General features: G+C 39.7%; 1 protein-coding gene across 4 annotated transcripts in view; it reads right to left on the bottom strand.

Moving 5' to 3' along the window:
- The window catches only part of RERE (arginine-glutamic acid dipeptide repeats), a 429037-nt gene that overhangs the window by 158953 nt on the left and 252531 nt on the right, over positions 1-17553 (bottom strand). For all 4 annotated transcript variants that reach the window (XM_060283498.1, XM_030879486.2, XM_060283507.1 and 1 more), the window contains 3 exons: positions 14327-14432; positions 12760-12856; positions 1345-1449 (listed from right to left, as the gene is read on the bottom strand). In XM_060283498.1, coding sequence (XP_060139481.1) covers positions 1345-1449; positions 12760-12856; positions 14327-14432 — 308 coding nt within the window. The remainder of the gene's footprint in view (positions 1-1344; positions 1450-12759; positions 12857-14326; positions 14433-17553) is intronic.

Below are 17553 nucleotides of genomic sequence, written 5' to 3'. Positions count from 1 at the left end.
CCTGAAACAATCTAACTTGTGCAATATGACAGCCATCTATCAAATAGTTAAATAAATACGGCATCACTGAAATAACAGGCTACTGTGTATCCAGACAGAAATCCAACTCTGAGTGTCCAACACTTCACTTGGGCAACAGGAAGACATGTCCAGGCAGTTAATAAATGCATATGTAATATAAACATTTCACAATATAAGATGCTTTTGAAATATTACCATTGATCAGCTTCTTTGCCATTGGAATAGGGCATACTTTTGAAAATGAAAACAAAAGCTCAAAGTCACTGTTTTTTAAAGAAAAAAAGGTAAGCAAAAAAGGTGAGCATAGTTGTTGTCTAGTATATATATGGAGAGAGACACATGTATATGTCCCAATAGAGCTTTATGCAGCCTCTTACAACCACAACAAAGAATATGTTGCCTTTTATTGACCCTAGTTTGACGGTCTGAACAGCAACATTCTAAATTTTACATATAATTTCTCAGCATCCTCCATGAAGAGGTTTTCACTCAAGCGGTACCCATCTGCCAATTATACTTAATGTACTTCTTTCTACTAACTTCCTTGAGCCAAGCATCTTTTATTTCTTTCTCAGTCCTTATAGTTTTAGATTATGTCCTGACTGTCCTGTGCACAGACTACCTGATCGCCTAATAACCTTCTCTGTTTTTTCAAATCCTTAATAAAACAGTCACATGATTGATACAAGATAAATATGAACACATATACTCTTACAGAAGTTCTTCCATGGGCTGAGTTAAAACTACAGCCTATCAGAGACATAAACAAAGAATTCTTTCTGTTAAATTATTTTGACTCTATTGCTTTTCATTTAAAAAATAATAATTCTACCTGTGATATAGATCTTACCAAGACAGTTGAGAACTGGATGTGTCCATCTCATACCAGCAGTCTTACTAGGGGTATTTCAGTGAGTGCTCCTGGGGTTTTATTAAGTGAACAAATTACTAATCAACGAACTTTCCATAATGTCCTAGGTGTTTTCAGTAAGGTATGGAAGGCTTGACTGAATGGGCATGAGGGTACAATTCATAATAAGTTCAAAACACACACCAACTAAACACCTGTCTTTTCTTGCCCTCTCCAAACCCAAATTGTCTTACTTTTCCTTTTCTTAACAACAACAAAAAAGCAAACAATAAGCTGCTAAAGACACCAAAGACATTAAGTACTACAACTCCTCCCAAAGAGGTTTATTTACTACAGGACTTTGTGTCTTTTTTTCCATCTTATCAGTATATGCCCAGAAGTATACACAGACATACCCAGGCACGTGAAAAAAGCCAAAGTTCTCACGGAGTGGGACCCAGTGACTCACTTACCTCGTCTCAGGGTTGTAGCCTAATATGTAGAAAAATGAATCCACTCGGGCTTTAAACTCTCTAGCAGCAAATATGTCAGAAAAATGGGAGATGTTGCACTTCCCTCTGAAAATAAATGAACAAAAAATGTTAGTAATGTCCTCAACAGCTTTGCAAACCATAATACTACTAGAAAAGCAGAGGTGGGGGAAGATGTAACTAAATCCATGGTATTCTAAGAACATGTAGAATATGGCTAAAAACTGTTTAAGTATCTGTTCAGAAAAACAGGAGTTCACCCCCCAAAATAAGAAAATGTCCAATATTATATTTTTTTGTTTCATGACTGCTTTAACCTACAACTTAACTGCTTTTATCTCAGCCTTTTAGTCTTAGAATAAAATTAATCAAACCACAAAGACAAATTGAGGGCAGGATTGTGATGAAAAGATATTAAACTAGAAATGATGGGCAAAAATTTAAACCACAGTTACATTACTTTACCAAAAAAAAAAAAAAAATCCATCTAAAGTCTCTGTAAATCATCAAAGCAAAATGGGCCTTTTCTTCCTGCTACCTTACGAAAAGGAGAATGTGTAACTGTTAAATATTTTTCTTCTGAGTGTGGAAGAAATAAACTGTCTTGGAAATTAAAACCTAGAGAAATTTTAATTTTAAATATATAGATGGGTTCTAATATACAAACACACACTTCCCAAATTTTCAGGTAACATTAACTGACTAAGCTGGAAAATGCTTTCCCATGGAAATACTAGAGCAGTAAGGTTTCCAGGTTCATCTACTAACAAAAGTTAAACCACAATATAGCTGAAAACTCTACAATACTACACAACTCCTTAAGCAGCGTTTCCACGCACCAAATATAAATGTCATTTACATTATACCATGCAGTAGGACCCACCATCCCACTACACACACCTACATACATACAGGAGTGCTGAGAGAAATTCCAGGGTTCCAAAGAAGGCAGGGAGGTTTTCAGAATTTCAACTCCCTCAGCAGTTACAGGAAGCAACTTTAACATCAACTGGAAGCCAAAGGCTATGATTAGAGTAGATGGAATTGGAGGATCAAAGGCACATCAACAGAACCTGCAAGATGCTTCCAGGGATGTGACCTCCCACTGCGTGAGCAGGCATTCCATTCCCAGAAGGACTCCATGAGTTGGCACGTCAACAACACACACATGTGCTAATCGCCAAGGTGTTAGTGAAAGAAACTGAGGGATATCAACATGGGGATGGACATTCATTTACTTCCTAACAAATTAAAAAGCAATTAAAAATCCTCCTTTCCCACAGGGCTTAAGTAATCTGCGACCAAAGCCTCAGTACTGGGCAGAAGATAAGATGAGCTGAGACAATCTCCATTTTAAAAATTAAACAAAAATACTACTGATTTCTTCAAGTTCCTTTGGATACTACTGATTAGAAGATAATGGAGGGTTATTGAGCACTTAAAATATGGCTGGTATAAGTGAAGAGAAATGAATTTTAAATTTTATTTAATCTCAATTAACGTATATTTAAATAGCCACATGTAGCCAGTGGCTACCATCTCAAACAGCACAGATTTATATAACATTTCCATCATCGTGGCAAGTTCTGTTGGAAGCACTGATTTGTAGGTAACACGATACAATTAAAGGAAAAAATGGACTAGGTATCAACTCTCCAGGCCCAGGACCTATCCTCCTAGTATTTAACTGGAACTAAAATGAGCTCCTGGAAAAGGATAGGCAGGTAAGACAACTTTTTAGATGAACAATGCACTCGCTCTGCAACTAATCACCCATCTATCAGAAATGATTCATCCCTGAAGCCTAGAAGAAATAAGTAAGTCCCTTTATCAGTTAACCAGAGATAAGTACATCTATTATACCTATCTCATAAAAATATTACGAAGATCAAATGAGAAGTCTATGAAACGTTGTACACTGCTCTGCGCTGTGCAAAATCAATTACTTCATCATTGTCCATTACTAAAGGAAAGCAATTCTTCCTTTATTATTCTTGGTTATTACTCAAATTTAAGTTTATCCTTAAACTTGAATAATTAATTAATTAAACACATAGAAACTCCTCTAACCCACAATTCTAAACACAAGCATTGGAAATCAGTTATGTTTAAGACAAGGTTTCCCAGTCTCAGCACTACTGGCATTTTAGACATCAATCCTTCGTTGTTGGCAGCTATCCTGTATTTAGCAGCATCCCTGGCCTCTACCGCAGAGCACCCACACACATCATTGTGACCATCAAAAACACTGCCAAAATGTTCCCAGGGAAGGGCAACACAACTGGCTTAGGGAAAATCCAAAGCAGTAGGAAGAGAAGGCTATCGTATGATAAACTACTATGAAGCTGTAATAAACGGGATTTTATCTACCACTGTGTCCTCTATTTGCTTCCCGTTTGGTTATGTGAAGGGTATTGATCTTTGTATGTTAATTTTATATCCTGCTACTCAACAAAATTTTTTAGCATTTGATAGAGCTTAATCACTGATTCTCTGAGGTCTTCCCAACATGCTAACTTTATTTGCAAATACACATAGTTTCACTTTTTCTTTACCCTTTCTTAGGCCTCTAAGTTGCACCTCTAATACAATAAAAATGTGGCAAGTAGTGGAAATAAAGGACATCCTCACCTTGTTCCTGACCTTAGTGGAAAAGCCTCCCAGGTGTTCCCATTAAATAGCTTTAGAATAACCGTATCATAATCATCGCTTAGGAGACAGGTTTCTTCCTTAGACTTATTAACATGCTATTAGATGTTAACAGTCTTGAATAGTAAACCTACCTTGCATGCCTGGAATAAATCCCAGTTGGCCATAAGGTTTTTTTTTTTTTTTGCGTTACGCGGGCCTCTCACTGTTGTGGCCTCTCCCGCTGCGGAGCACAGGCTCCGGACGCGCAGGCTCAGCGGCCATGGCTCACGAGCCCAGCCGCTCCGCGGTATGTGGGATCTTCCCAAACCGGGACACGAACCCGTGTCCCCTGCATTGGCAGGCGGACTCTCAACCACTGCGCCACCAGGGAAGCCCCATAAGGTATTTTTGAATAAAATACTAGAATTTCTTAAAGCATTTGATTAATTAGATCTAATGTTTTTCCCCATTAATTTCTGCTTCTATCATTATTATTTCCTTCACTGTGCTTTTGTTGTTGTTCATAACTGCTTTATTCATACTAGCCTAAATACAAACCAAATGTCCATCAACAAAGAAACGGGTAAACAAAGTATTGTATAATTTACAATGAGATTACTACACAACAACATATAGAAAAGAGCTACTGATACATAACCCATCAAGAAAAAATCTCAAAAATTAAATGTTGAGTAAAAGAAGCCAGACACAAAAAAACTACATACTGTATGATTCCATTTATATGAAGTTCTAGAACAGCAAAAAGGAATTTATGGTAGGAGAAATCAGAATAGTGGTTGTTTCTGGGTGGGAAGTTTAGAGAGAACAGGAGCTGAAGGGAACTTTCTGGGATGATAAGAATATCCCATGCCTTGTTTAGTGTCAAACAAATTTGCCAAAATTTATGGAAATGTAAACTTAAAATCTGAATTTTTCTGTATATTAAAAAAAAAAAAAAAAAGCATTGGGAGAAAATAAAACACCAGTCACTAACTAGCATATAGCTGTGGCTCTTGGAAGTGTCTATCCCTGCCGGGTAAGGGGCCCGCAGTAGCAAAGCAGAGTGGAAGACAGGGCTGACAGGGGCCGGGAGGCTGACCGTGGCTGGTTCTGACTGGCTGCCATCCGTTCTGAAATATTCTTCATAATCGCCTCTTGCTGAAGAGTAGTGCTTACACTTTAAAGTAAAAGTGTGTACATGTGTACCATTTTAAGCACTCAGTGTCTTTCTCCAGGGCTCTCTTTTCACCATGCTCTTGCTCAAAACAGTATATTATTTGACAGTTTGTGAAATGGAGGCAGAGAGACCGTTAAGAGAAAACTGCAATCATGTCCACCTTGCTGAAACAGCTGCTTTCCCAGCTTCCTCAGGTTCTGCATTCCCCATATCTTCACTGTTACCAGAAATAAGACTAAAGACAGGGAAGCACCATGTCTTAGGGTCCTTTTATTCAGCAGTAACAAGGGCTCCCTGGAAAAGACTTGTTCAAGTAGTGCTTTGCTGTGACGCCCCCCAGTTACGCCCTGGGCACTGCACCATCTAGAGTCCTGTGCCTGGTGGGAGAAGGCCATCTGAAGGGGATGAAAAAGAGGAGAGAACCTCCTCAGGCAAGCAGAGAAATACAAATGGAAACTGTGGCCCAGAAATTCATTCCCTTAAACTGTACCCATAATTGAGCGAGTCTTCATACACCCCCAGACATATGCGAACCTCAAAGAAACTCGTGAAGAGGTACACAAGCTCACAAAGACTGCTTACAGTAGCTTGTCTGTTTACAGCTATTACTGTCACTCTTACCCGGAAATAAGGGGAAAGAAGATTTTGAGACAGGTCAGCATCGTGTCTATTGTAAGCCATTTGATTAATGACAGGCATAGTACCTTTTCTTTTTTAAGTTTCTTTTCTATTTCTAGTTCTTGTTTCTCTCGCCCTCCTGTGGGTTATCTGAACATTTTTTTAGGATTTCATCTTGATTTATTTATGGTATTCCGAGTGTTATCACTCCACATAGTTTTCTAGCGACTGCTCTAAGTATAACAATATACAACATTACTTCCACTGAAGCCCCTCTGCCTCTCCACTTTTAAATTTAATTTTCTTAAATGTTTGAGGAAAATTCTTAAACACTCCTCAAAGACACAAAAGTAAATACAAACAAATGGGAAAACACCTGGATAGGAAAACTCAACATAGCATTTCTCCAAACTTGATCTATAAATTCAAGGCAATCCTAATACAAACACCAGCTAGCTATTTTATGGAATAAAACAAGTTCTACTAATATTCATGTGGAAAAATCAAATAACTAAAAAGGGGGGGAGCTAGCCCTATCAGACATTAAAACATACTATAAAGCCTCTATAATTAAGAGTGTAGTGCTAGCACATATCTAGACAATAGGAAATAGAATATCAAGTCCAGAATACATATGGAAAGTAATATATGACAAAGGTGGCATCTCAAACCACTGAGGTAAAGACGGTAAATGGTACTGGGGCAGCTGGGTAGAATTTATCTTTAAAAAGTGGCGTAGGGCAAGGCTTTCTAACTATGACTCAAAGTCCTGAGGGAATACTTGCAACAGGCATATTAAGAACTTTTAAAAAGTGAGAGACAAAAAGACAACAACCCAACAGAAAAGACATGAACAGACAATTCACAAAAATATAGACAAAAATATGCTCAAACTCACTCATTGACAACCTACATGCATATACACAAGACAGCAGGTGAAGAAACCACAGTACACCCACAAAACAGAGTACTACACAGCTATGAAGGAGAATGAGCTCTGAGGAGCAACTTCCAGAACATACCACTAAGTGAAAAAAAGCAAAGCACAAAAGACTATCTATAGTATGCTACCCCTCACATAAGAAAGAAGAAGGTATAAGAAAATAGACATGTATTTGCTCATTTGTGAAAAGAAAATGCAAGAAGGATAAATTAAGAAGTAAAAGCATCAGTCATCTATAGCAGGTAGGGGGGCTGAAGACTGTATCTTCTTATAGCTCTGACCCTGTGAGCCACAGCAATAGTTCACAAACCCTTCCTTACCCAGAAAATAAACAGACAGTCCAAATCAACCAAGAGGAACCAAAAATAGAATGCAAAGTCTAAAGAATGAACCCAGCTATATTACAAATGAGTAACACAACCACACCTAAGGAGCTACGAAAAACGAAAAACAGAACTGACCTGAGCAACTGTAGAAAACAGGCTCTTGCCTATATACTATACATAAGACTAAAGACAAAAATGTAGTCAGTAAACGTGCTTCTCACAGGCACATGGGTTACAAATTCTGAAACTAAGTTATGTGTACCATAGAATTGGATAAAAATAAGCAAATGAAAATATATTTTAGGGCTTCCCTGGTGGCGCAGTGGTTGAGAGTCCGCCTGCCGATGCAGGGGACACAGGTTCGTGCCCCGGTCCGGGAAGATCCCACATGCCGCGGAGCGGCTGGGCCCGTAATCCATGGCCACTGAGCCTGCGCGTCCAGAGCCTGTGCTCCGCAACGGGAGAGGCCACAACAGTGAGAGGCCCGCATACCGTAAAAAATAAAAAATATATATATATATATATATGTATATATTTTTTTTTTAAACAATAAGAACTGAGTTTTTCACTGTTGAAGAAAGAAGTTACCAGTAAAGAAAAGGGGAGGGGTACAACGAATCTCGTGGTTCTGCTCTGGGCCACGTGAGGACACAGGGAGAAGCCAGCGGTCTGCACACCAGAACTCTGGCACCCTGATCTCGGACTTCTAGCCCCCAGAACTCTGAGAAAGAAATTTCTGTGTTTATAAGCCACCCAGGCTATGGTCTTTTGCTTCCAGCAGCTGTAACAAAGTAAGGTATCCGTGAAATTCAAATAGGGTCTTTAGTTCAATGGTATTGTTCTAATGCTATTTCTTGTTCCTGACAACTGTACCGAAGTTACATAAGATGCTCACACAAATGAAGACTGGGAGATGGATACATGGAAACTCAGTACCTACAACTTTTCTATGTGCCCAAAAGTAGCTCCGAACAGAAGAATTTTTAAAAGACTATGACGTATTCAAGGGCAGAGAGAGCGTGTTACTCAGTTAGGTGCTCCCAGCACCTCCACAGCCCTTCCCCTAGGATGAGCAGCTCAATAATGTGTTAAATGATGAATGAATAAAGAAATAAGGGACTGACAAGTTATGGTGTCTAATGAAGTACTAAGCATGTACAGACAAAACAATAAAAATGCCGTAGGCCAGAGTTATTTCACATATAAAAGGAACTGTAGACTAAAGCCAGGAAATGAATCTTAAGTTGCAAAACTAAGAGCTCTGAGACTTCACGAAACCCCTTAGGGAACTTGCAGAAACTAAAGGAACTTTGTTAAGTTCTGAGGAATGGTTGGGGAATTGTACCAAGACGTAATTAATCTGTTTCAATCACTACACATATGTGACGCTAGCTTCCCGTAACAAAGGAAGGAGATAAATTGATTTGGAATGGAAAAAGGGCAATTAGAAGCCCTAAAGACCTAGTTTAGGATTTCTTGGCCCTGGGCTTCTGGTAAATTCACTCTAGAACATACTCCTATTAATATGAATTCCTAGGTGAAATGATACCTTGTAACCTGTAACCTACCTTGGGTATTTTTTCCCCCAATAGGAAGCAGATAATCAGAAGGCTGGAAAGTAGCCCTCAAGCCGACGGAAGCGTTAGGATCTCCTGTCTGCCCTGCACAGTCAATGCTTGAGAACTCACTGTTACAGCTGCACAGTAAGCCCAAAAGTGTTGTCCAGGCCACATGTTCAGAGTCCAATCACAAAGCAATCGCTCTTGATCCTTCGATCATCAATAAAGTATTATCCTTAGGGTAAAAATACTATCATGGCAAACAAATTGCAAGCTACACACTAATCTGCTCATTCTCAGAGCATCTACAAATGGCTCCGAGCTGAACACTCCTCCCCATGCCTCAAGTGCTGAGTATCCAAACAATCCACCCTAGAGGCCACAGAGAAATAAAATAAGTGGATGCTACGTCACTGTACCACCAATAACTTAATACAGAATTATATTGAATTTCACTTTTCCTTTTTTTCCTTTTATGCTTTTAAGAAACCAATTCAGATTCATGAGCACTACTCATACTACTGAGTGTGAGATACTCTCTCTGCAAGAGGCTTTTTCATGCTCTGTACCTTACTGGATATAAAACCAGTTCTGGGTTCTGTCACTTAATCATGTGACTTTAAATAAATTTGTTAAAAAGGTGGCACAAAGGTTAACAAACTTGACCTTGGTCACAAAACTATGTGGTAAAGCCAGGATTCAAACTGAAGTCTTCCAATTTCAATCTGGAGCTTTTTCTTTTATACCAGCGTCAGCCAAAAATACTTAACCTGGGAACAAGGACAACTCAAAAATACTCCACTCAAGATACTAACACAGTATTACTATATGGTTACTGATAAACGTAACGAAGAAAAGAAAATAAACAGCTGTAGAAGCTTAGCTTGAAAGGCAGGAATGAGGGGCAGCCGAAGCAAGAATTCAAAAACAGCAGCAGAGCAGTAATGCTGGACCCTCAACACAGACATCTACAACCGTGAAGATGCCACCATCTCTTCTCGGAATAAATTTGGTTTGGGTAGGGAAATGCTACAGTCTCAATTTACACAGAGAGGCTGCCGAGGAGTTCTGTTTTCCTTTTGATTCATGATGCCTAAAGGACAAAGCTCTCTCTTCCTTTATAGCCCAACCCTAGCACCGGCTTGAAAGAGAAAGTTATACACCGGTCTCCTCCTGAGTGAATGGAATGGCAAGAGCCCCTCGGAGTGCTGTGAGCTGACAGAATCCACACCGCTGAGCACTTTGATCTCTGAGAGGAATGGTGCTAAGCACTAACACTGTCTTCTTCTTTCTTTTTTGTCCTCCATGTTTTTTTCAGTACATTCATTTGATCCTCTTTCATGTGCCTACGGCCTATTTTATTTGTCCTCTTTCAAAACTGAACTTATTTTTGGCAGTACGACTTTATATCTGTGGAGAAAGAAAAAAATTCTTTCTTGGATAAATGGTGAAGGAAAAAGTGGGAAGAAAAATGAAAGCCTAACCCCCACCCCCATACTTTAAAATTAAAGTAATCTTGCTTTAGTGAAGAGGAAAGGAATAAATAGAGATTCCGGGGGGCACGGCTACTCAACTCTGCTTTTATCAGAGATGATCTTACAGTGAGCACTCTGAGAACCAGGCGAGATTACTAAGCAACAGCAAGAACCCCCCAGATGAGCCCCAGATGCAAGCAAACGTCAACACACCCATAAGGATTACTGAGCAGCTACTAGGCCAGACCACCAGTAACCATGTGGTCACATTCATCTGGTGTCTTTGAAAAAAACCCAACTGTCAAGTCACAGAAGAGATGCTCTATTTGAAGCCAACAAAGTCAAATTTAAGATGACAGCTTTATAAAATCACTGTATGACCACTTTAAAGAAAATACCACAGGAGAAAAAAACTAATCAATAAGGGTTCTGGTCACATACACGGGAAAGGAAGATCACCACTTTAGCACTCCAGCTCTTTGGTGGTCAGTGAAGAGACAGTAACCTGTACAGTTACAGAAGACACCTGACTGTAAACCTAGCGAAAGTAAATTCATCCGGGTCCAGCTAGAATTACCTGGGACAACCCATTCTAAAAATGCTATAGTATAAAATGACTCTACAAACCGAAACAGTCTCTGATCAATATTCAAATATATTCACTTTAAGCAAATATATCAAAATCTGTTGAATGACCAGAGTTGCATATCTCACGTATTTACTTAACTTCAACTCTAAATTGCTTAAAAATCATTCATCTCAATCAATGAAATAAGATGGGGGGCGGGGGAGCATGCAAAGCGGATAAGAAATAATCCCAGGACCAAGTCAATTGTCTTAGCTAATAATTTAATGGTTCCATCAATCTATCCAACCTTCCGTTAACTTGCTTTGTTGAGCATGCAAGTTTAAGATTGGAAAGCCACCGCCAAGAAGACACGAAAAGCTTGGGGGAATTTTGTTAGAAGTTTATAAAACACCGCATGAATTCTCTAAATGTATCTGAAGTCCTGTAGGAAGCCAAATCTAACCACATACACGCCCTCCCTTACAGCGGGGCCTGGCAGACTGCAGTCTGCAACAAGCCAAATCTGGCCCGCCACCTGCTCTTGTACAGCCTGAGAACTAAGAATGGTTTTTCCATTTTTAAATGGCTAAAAAATAAATCAAAAGAAGAGTCATATCTCCTGACGTGTGGAAATTAAATGAAATTCAAATTTCAGTGTCCTCAAGTAAAGTTCCATTGGCGCACTGCCACCTCATTTATTTACATGTTGCTTGTGGCTTTTGTACTACAAGGGCTGAGCTGAATAGTTGCAACAGAGACCGTGAAAAATTATCTGGCCTAAAAAGTTTGCCAAAACCTGCCCTATATTAAAAGTTGCTACTAATTTGCCTTCAAATAACTGGCTTTAGCTATGTAGCTTTGCACAAGAGACTCCAGATGGTTTTACTGAATACCATCTGAGCAATATAATAGAGAAATTACTGTATCTCATTGTAGTTAAGCTAAAAGCCAGCAAATCCCTATGACTCCCCCCCCCCCACCCGCCGCTGCGTTGGGTCTACGTTGCTGCACATAGGCTTTCTCTAGTTGTGGCGAGCGGGGGCTACTCTTCCTTGCAGTGCACGGGCTTCTCAATGTGGTGGCTTCTCTTGTTGCGGAGCAGGGCTCTAAGGCATGCAGGCTTCAGAAGTTGTGGCACACGGGCTCAGGAGCTGTGGCTCGCGGGTTCTAGAGAGCAGGCTCAGTAGTTGTGGTGCGTGCACAGGCTTAGTTGCTGCATGGCATGTGGGATCTTCCGGGACCAGGTATCGAACCAGTGTCCCCTGCATTGGCAGGCGGATTCTTAACCACTGCGCCACCAGGGAAGTCCCCCTATGACTTTTTTTTAAACCATGTTCTTTAACAGAGAAAGTGGTTCTTTCACCATTTTGTTATTTTCAGTGGGGAAAAAGGTATAATAAAATCACTTGTCCTTACTTCCTTTACCACCTAAGAAGTCCCAATTCTTCCCCTCATAAACAAAATATACCAGAGTAAATAGGTTATCTTTTTCTTGAAAGGGACAGAAACTACCAGAGGGTGTGAAGCAGAGGCTCACGGTCACTTTTTGGCATTATTACCTAAGACATTAAGGCTAGCAGCAATGTTACCTCAGAATAAAATCTTCTGTATGTTTTCCCTACTCCCAAGCTTTTTAGTAGTAAACTCTTCATACACACAGAAATTTAAAAGTATACAGGGCAATGAAAATTCCTATGAACTCTGCCTAGATTCTCCTACAATTACATGCTGCCGTATTTGTTTCATCCATTTTTTTAAATCTATCTTGGCAGTGACTGAATCTTCAGGAAATAATCTGTATAACACCCCACCCTAAATACTTTAGCAACGAATTTTCAAGGAAATAAAATACAAAACTCTAGAGAGGTTTTAAAAGAAAAAAGTGGTTTTTCCCTCTCACACAGGTTAGTGAAGACAGAGGCAACCTCTGAGACCCCAACAAGCCACAAAGTTAACACCAGAGTGTCAGCTTGCTGAGACCACAGGGGCAGTGTGATTGATATTACGATTACCAGATGAGATCCAGGCAGCTTAGACTCTCTACCTACAGTGGCCTATGACTTCTCCTTCACAGAAGGACCACACATCTCTGGCGCTTACCTAAGGGCAGCAGCGTGGTAAGTGTCAACGTAGTCAGAAATGAAGAGCTCTCGGTTCTTGATAACTGGGTCTGTTATGACAAGTTCTCTTCCAGAGTCTGTCACACACACACACACAAAAAAAGTTAATTAGGAGGATATTATAATTGAGTTTCCAGAAAGGATTAGGAAAATTTCACAAAATTTTTCTTTCAGGATCACTTCCCACTATAAAAAGCACAGTAAATAACCAGGCCTGTCAGCAAAACAGAGAAGAGGAATAACATACAGCAGGAATAACAGGAGCAAGCGTCCTGTGGGATGTGTTTCTGCCCTTTATTAAGTCCCCACAGTTTGCTGAAATGTATTCAGCAGAAAATGAAAAAAGAAGGAAAAAGAAAACAACTATCACATTTTAGCAACTTGTAAACTACTAAAATTTTCAGTGATCCTGTGCATCTGGTATTTTATTGCTAAATATTCAGGATGGAGTGAAATCACACTGTTTCAAGTTGAAAAGAATAACCAAGTTATTATTTTTAATAAAGAACCATCATTTAACTGTTTTAACAGAAATTTAATAGTTTCAAAAAATGAAAAAACTGGTAAAATGTAAAAGAACATTATTCTTCAAAACTGTTTTCACATTACTGCATTCATAGGCCTGACTTCTAATGTGAACTTTATTAATTAAAACAAAAAAGAAAAAGAAAGAAAGAAAGAAAACTGTTTTTGACTACTGGTTTGTTGACTCAAAACCTGTCACCAAAGGCAGTGTGAAGGAGTGAGACAAGCACAGTCATCTGGGCCAGAGAGAGCTGGATCACTGCCCCGGGGTCTCCACTCAGAAGACAAATAGCCTTGGCAACTCCTTTAGCATCTCTAAGCCTCGATTTCCTGTTCTGGAAGTGGGGAGTGACAACCCCCGAACTCATATAATTAATGGGTAACAAATGTGAATCAGCTAGAATGAGGCCTAGCACCTCAAAAAAAAATCAATAAAAAGAAGCTATTAGACATCTGAACAAACATAATATACACTTTATGTACATATCTCATGTGTCAATAAAGTTATTGGGTAGAAACTACAATGCCAGAGGAAGAAAAAATTAAAAGATGCTCTGAACTACCTTCCTATTGTTCTAAAAGTCAATACTCAAGCTAAATTTCAAAATATTCAGGAAAGCTTTGCTTTGAAAACTGAAGTTCACAACCCTGAAGTTCAACAATACAGATCATTAAAAAGAAACAAAATACAATTCTATAGGGTTTTCAGTGTCATTAGTTCAGCATTAGGTGAGAAAAAGGAATAAAAAGATGAAGCTACTTTTATTTCCCAAGAAGATCTATCACTACTCCTAGTTTAAGGGAAAGATGCTACTAGCACATGATCAGGTTGTTTCTCTTTTAAGGCAGAAATAGTGAAAGAACTCAGCAAAAAAAAAGAACATTCCAGTAATGTCTATTGATAAAAAGCTTTTTCAGTGAAAACTTTTCATAGTGGTTATCTCCATTTAATGAATGTTTTTACAAAGAACTTTGCCCAAAGCTAAGAAAGTGTAAGAATCAAACCAGAAGGACATATTTACCATTTTCATTATGTCGATCCTGAACCAAATGCTGATACACAGAATCTGGAACTTCAGATTGACGGTAGTACCATTTGACGTTCATGAGTAGGTGGTCCCTCTTACTCTGAAAAGGAAAATCTAACAGCATTAGGAACAGGATTTCGGGTGCCCACAGGTGCATACCATACCCATGATCAAAAGCCCCGGAAACAGGTGGACAGGCAGAGAAGGAGACACACAATTACTACCAGGACCACAAAAATACATTAGTCAATTATGAGGTCAATTTTCATTTTTTGAAAAATCCCAGCCACAACACCTCTCTGACTCTATCCCTCAAAGTTGCTTATTTCAGGAAACAAAGGAAACCAAAGTTGAATCTATAAATCTCCCCAGTTTGATTAACTAATTCATTCGATATATTTTTTATTTAGCATTAACTACTCAGTACACCACATGAATACATCCTTCCATCTGAAGCTTCGGTTGTGTTGGCAGATATTTAGAAACTGTTTCAGCACACTGTCAAGGCCATTAAGGGCAATGAGTTTTCCCTGCTACTTTACTGCCACTTATGCTCTATGGCAAACTAACACAGCAAACTATGGGTGGTGAGGAAGGTACTATGAGTCCATGGAGCAGGGATCCTGTCTCATTTATCTCTGAATTTCCCAAGAAGAGAACACCTTGGACATGGATATGAATAATAGCATTCTATGATGGTCAGGGTCCCATAAATGTTTGTGAGACACTTAACCATCTTATCCCTAAAAGTTAATTTTGTTCCTAGTTCATTCGAAGAATAAAGAATCAAATACTGCCTTTCCATTTGAAGGCTGTGGGGCTAGGGCTTGAGGGGACCATCTCTGTGTACCTGGTCATGAAGCATCTCAATGTGGCAGTGCACTAAGGCTTCCCGGGGCCTCAGAAAATACTTTCCGACCCAGCTGAGGGCCGTAAGGGACTTCCCCAAGGTGAGTGCAATACCACTCCTCTTAGCAGCTTCTACTTTCTCATCACAAGTCAGTGGGTCAGAAATGCACGAGAGCTAAAATTCGAGCAACACCTCACGTTTATACGGGAGATGGCCAAATCCTAAAGTATGTCAAAGGAGCCTTCTCTAATGAAGTAAGATGCTTGATGCTTACATGAGAGGTTGCACAAAGCCTTCACTAAAAGACCAGGAAGGCTCAAAAATATTTTTGCTAAAATATGTAAGCCATTCAAAGAACCAGAAAGAAAGCAACTGCCAAAGGTCTTGACTGAACTCAGACGTGAAGAAGCGCTATTCCCAAGTGAGTTCCATACACGCTAAGGTCCTTACTTCTGCAATGAACTGTGTCAAATATAGGGCATCATTACTGGTTTGAATAAAAGAGACTGCATACAAAGAATAATCCTACAAAATGGGTACTTCTTAGTTTTTATCAATTTTTCACTTTTATATTCTACACTGTTTATACTGAGGGTGGGAAAAAGAGGACAAATCAGTACGCTGCATAAAAAGAATACACTTTATATATAGTATAGGGGTTTACAGACAGAGCAATTACTTCCGGCAAGGGATTATGGAGGAAGGAACATCTGACCTGGGAAAAAATGGGAAATATTTCAATGAAATTTTTTCTAGGCAAAGGAGGAGACCTGAGAAATACACAAAGATAGAGAAAGTTCAAGACATATATAAGACACATGCAAGTGGTCCATCTGCATGCAGCACAGGAAAACATTCTGCATGATGGTGAGGGGAACCTGAATCCTAGCTGGAGTTTGGCCTTTAGTGGTTTTTTAACTCTCTGGGACAAATGGGGTCTTCTATCTGCACTGCTGACCAAAGCCACAGGCACTGAGGTGCAAAACCCCAGGCCAGGCCGAGGGAGAGCAGCTAAAGGGCTCCAGTATCTTCCTGAGGCAGGATGATAAAGAGCGCACTCATCAGGGAAAGAAGGAGACACACCAGGGGAGGGGCAGGGCCTGTTTGGCAGTACTCAGGGATAAACCCGGTTAAGTAAATACACTGTCCAATACAGGGCTTCTCAACCTAAAAACTACTGACATTTGGTGCAGGCAAGTCTGTTGCGGGGGCCTACCCAGCGCACTGTTAGATGCGCAGCAGCAGCCCTGGCCTTCAACCACTAATGCCAGCAACTCTCCTCCCTCATCGTGACAACCAAAGACGTCTTCAAATACCGCCAAACGTCCCCTTCGGGTGCAAAACGCTCCCAGGTGAAGCCCAATGGTCTGACAGTTTCCTTTTTAAGGAAAGCTAAGCCAGAATGGTAAGACTAAACTCTAATTCAAGCACTACTGGGCTGGGCTGGTAAGTACAGGAAAGTCGGTCATGGTTCAAATCCCAACTCCATCACCTCCCTGTTACATGACTCTGAGCACATTACTAAGATTCTCTGAGTCTACCCTTTTCTGTAAAACAGGATTATCGAAACCTACCTAAAAGGACTCATGAAAAAACTGAAAAGATGGAAAAGCATCTGTAACTGAGCAGGAACTCAAGAGACTATTGCTTTCTGTTAGTAGGTTACTAACCAGTGTTTCACGGAAAACTTCAAGAACTTTGCTAAGAATTGTAGGAGTGATATCTTCTCCAGAATATGGTTTCTTTCAGGAGATGACAGTGATGTCTAGTCACTGAGCTACTAATGGATGCTTCAACACTCACAGCACAAAGGAATTCAGATCTGCTAGCACTCCTAGCAACAGTGTTCTAAAATTTATACTTTTACGTACTTCTGTAACACACCTAAGATGTATGAATACCAAATGACCGGACGAAGATACTATGAAAAAAGAAAATTACAGGCCAATATCTTTGACTCATAGAGATGCAGAAATTCTCAACAAAGTATTAGCCAGCCAAATCCAACAACACATAAAAAAGATCATACACCAGGACCGAGCTGGATTCATCCCAAGTTCACAAAGATGGCTCAACATACGCAAATCAATCAATGTGATACACCACATTAACAAAAGAAAAGAGGAAAACCACGTGATCATCTCAACAGATGCAGAAAAAGCGTAAGATGTGTGAAAATGTGAAGGGCAACAGAAATAACCTTTAAAGGTACCATAATCACACAATGTCTATTTTTCAGAACCAAGCCAGTGATTCAGGTGACGTTTTGAGGTATAATACCTATGTTATCTTCTGACCCAGGCACACTTAATGATTCCACCCACACAAAATTACCACTCTAGTTTGTTTGTACCTAGATTTACCACTCCTA

Source organism: Globicephala melas, chromosome 1 (genome assembly GCF_963455315.2).
Source record: "Globicephala melas chromosome 1, mGloMel1.2, whole genome shotgun sequence".
Classification (NCBI taxonomy): domain Eukaryota; kingdom Metazoa; phylum Chordata; class Mammalia; order Artiodactyla; family Delphinidae; genus Globicephala; species Globicephala melas.
The sequence above is the reverse complement of the archived record's forward strand: the minus strand, read 5'-3'. Positions and strand labels throughout refer to the sequence as shown.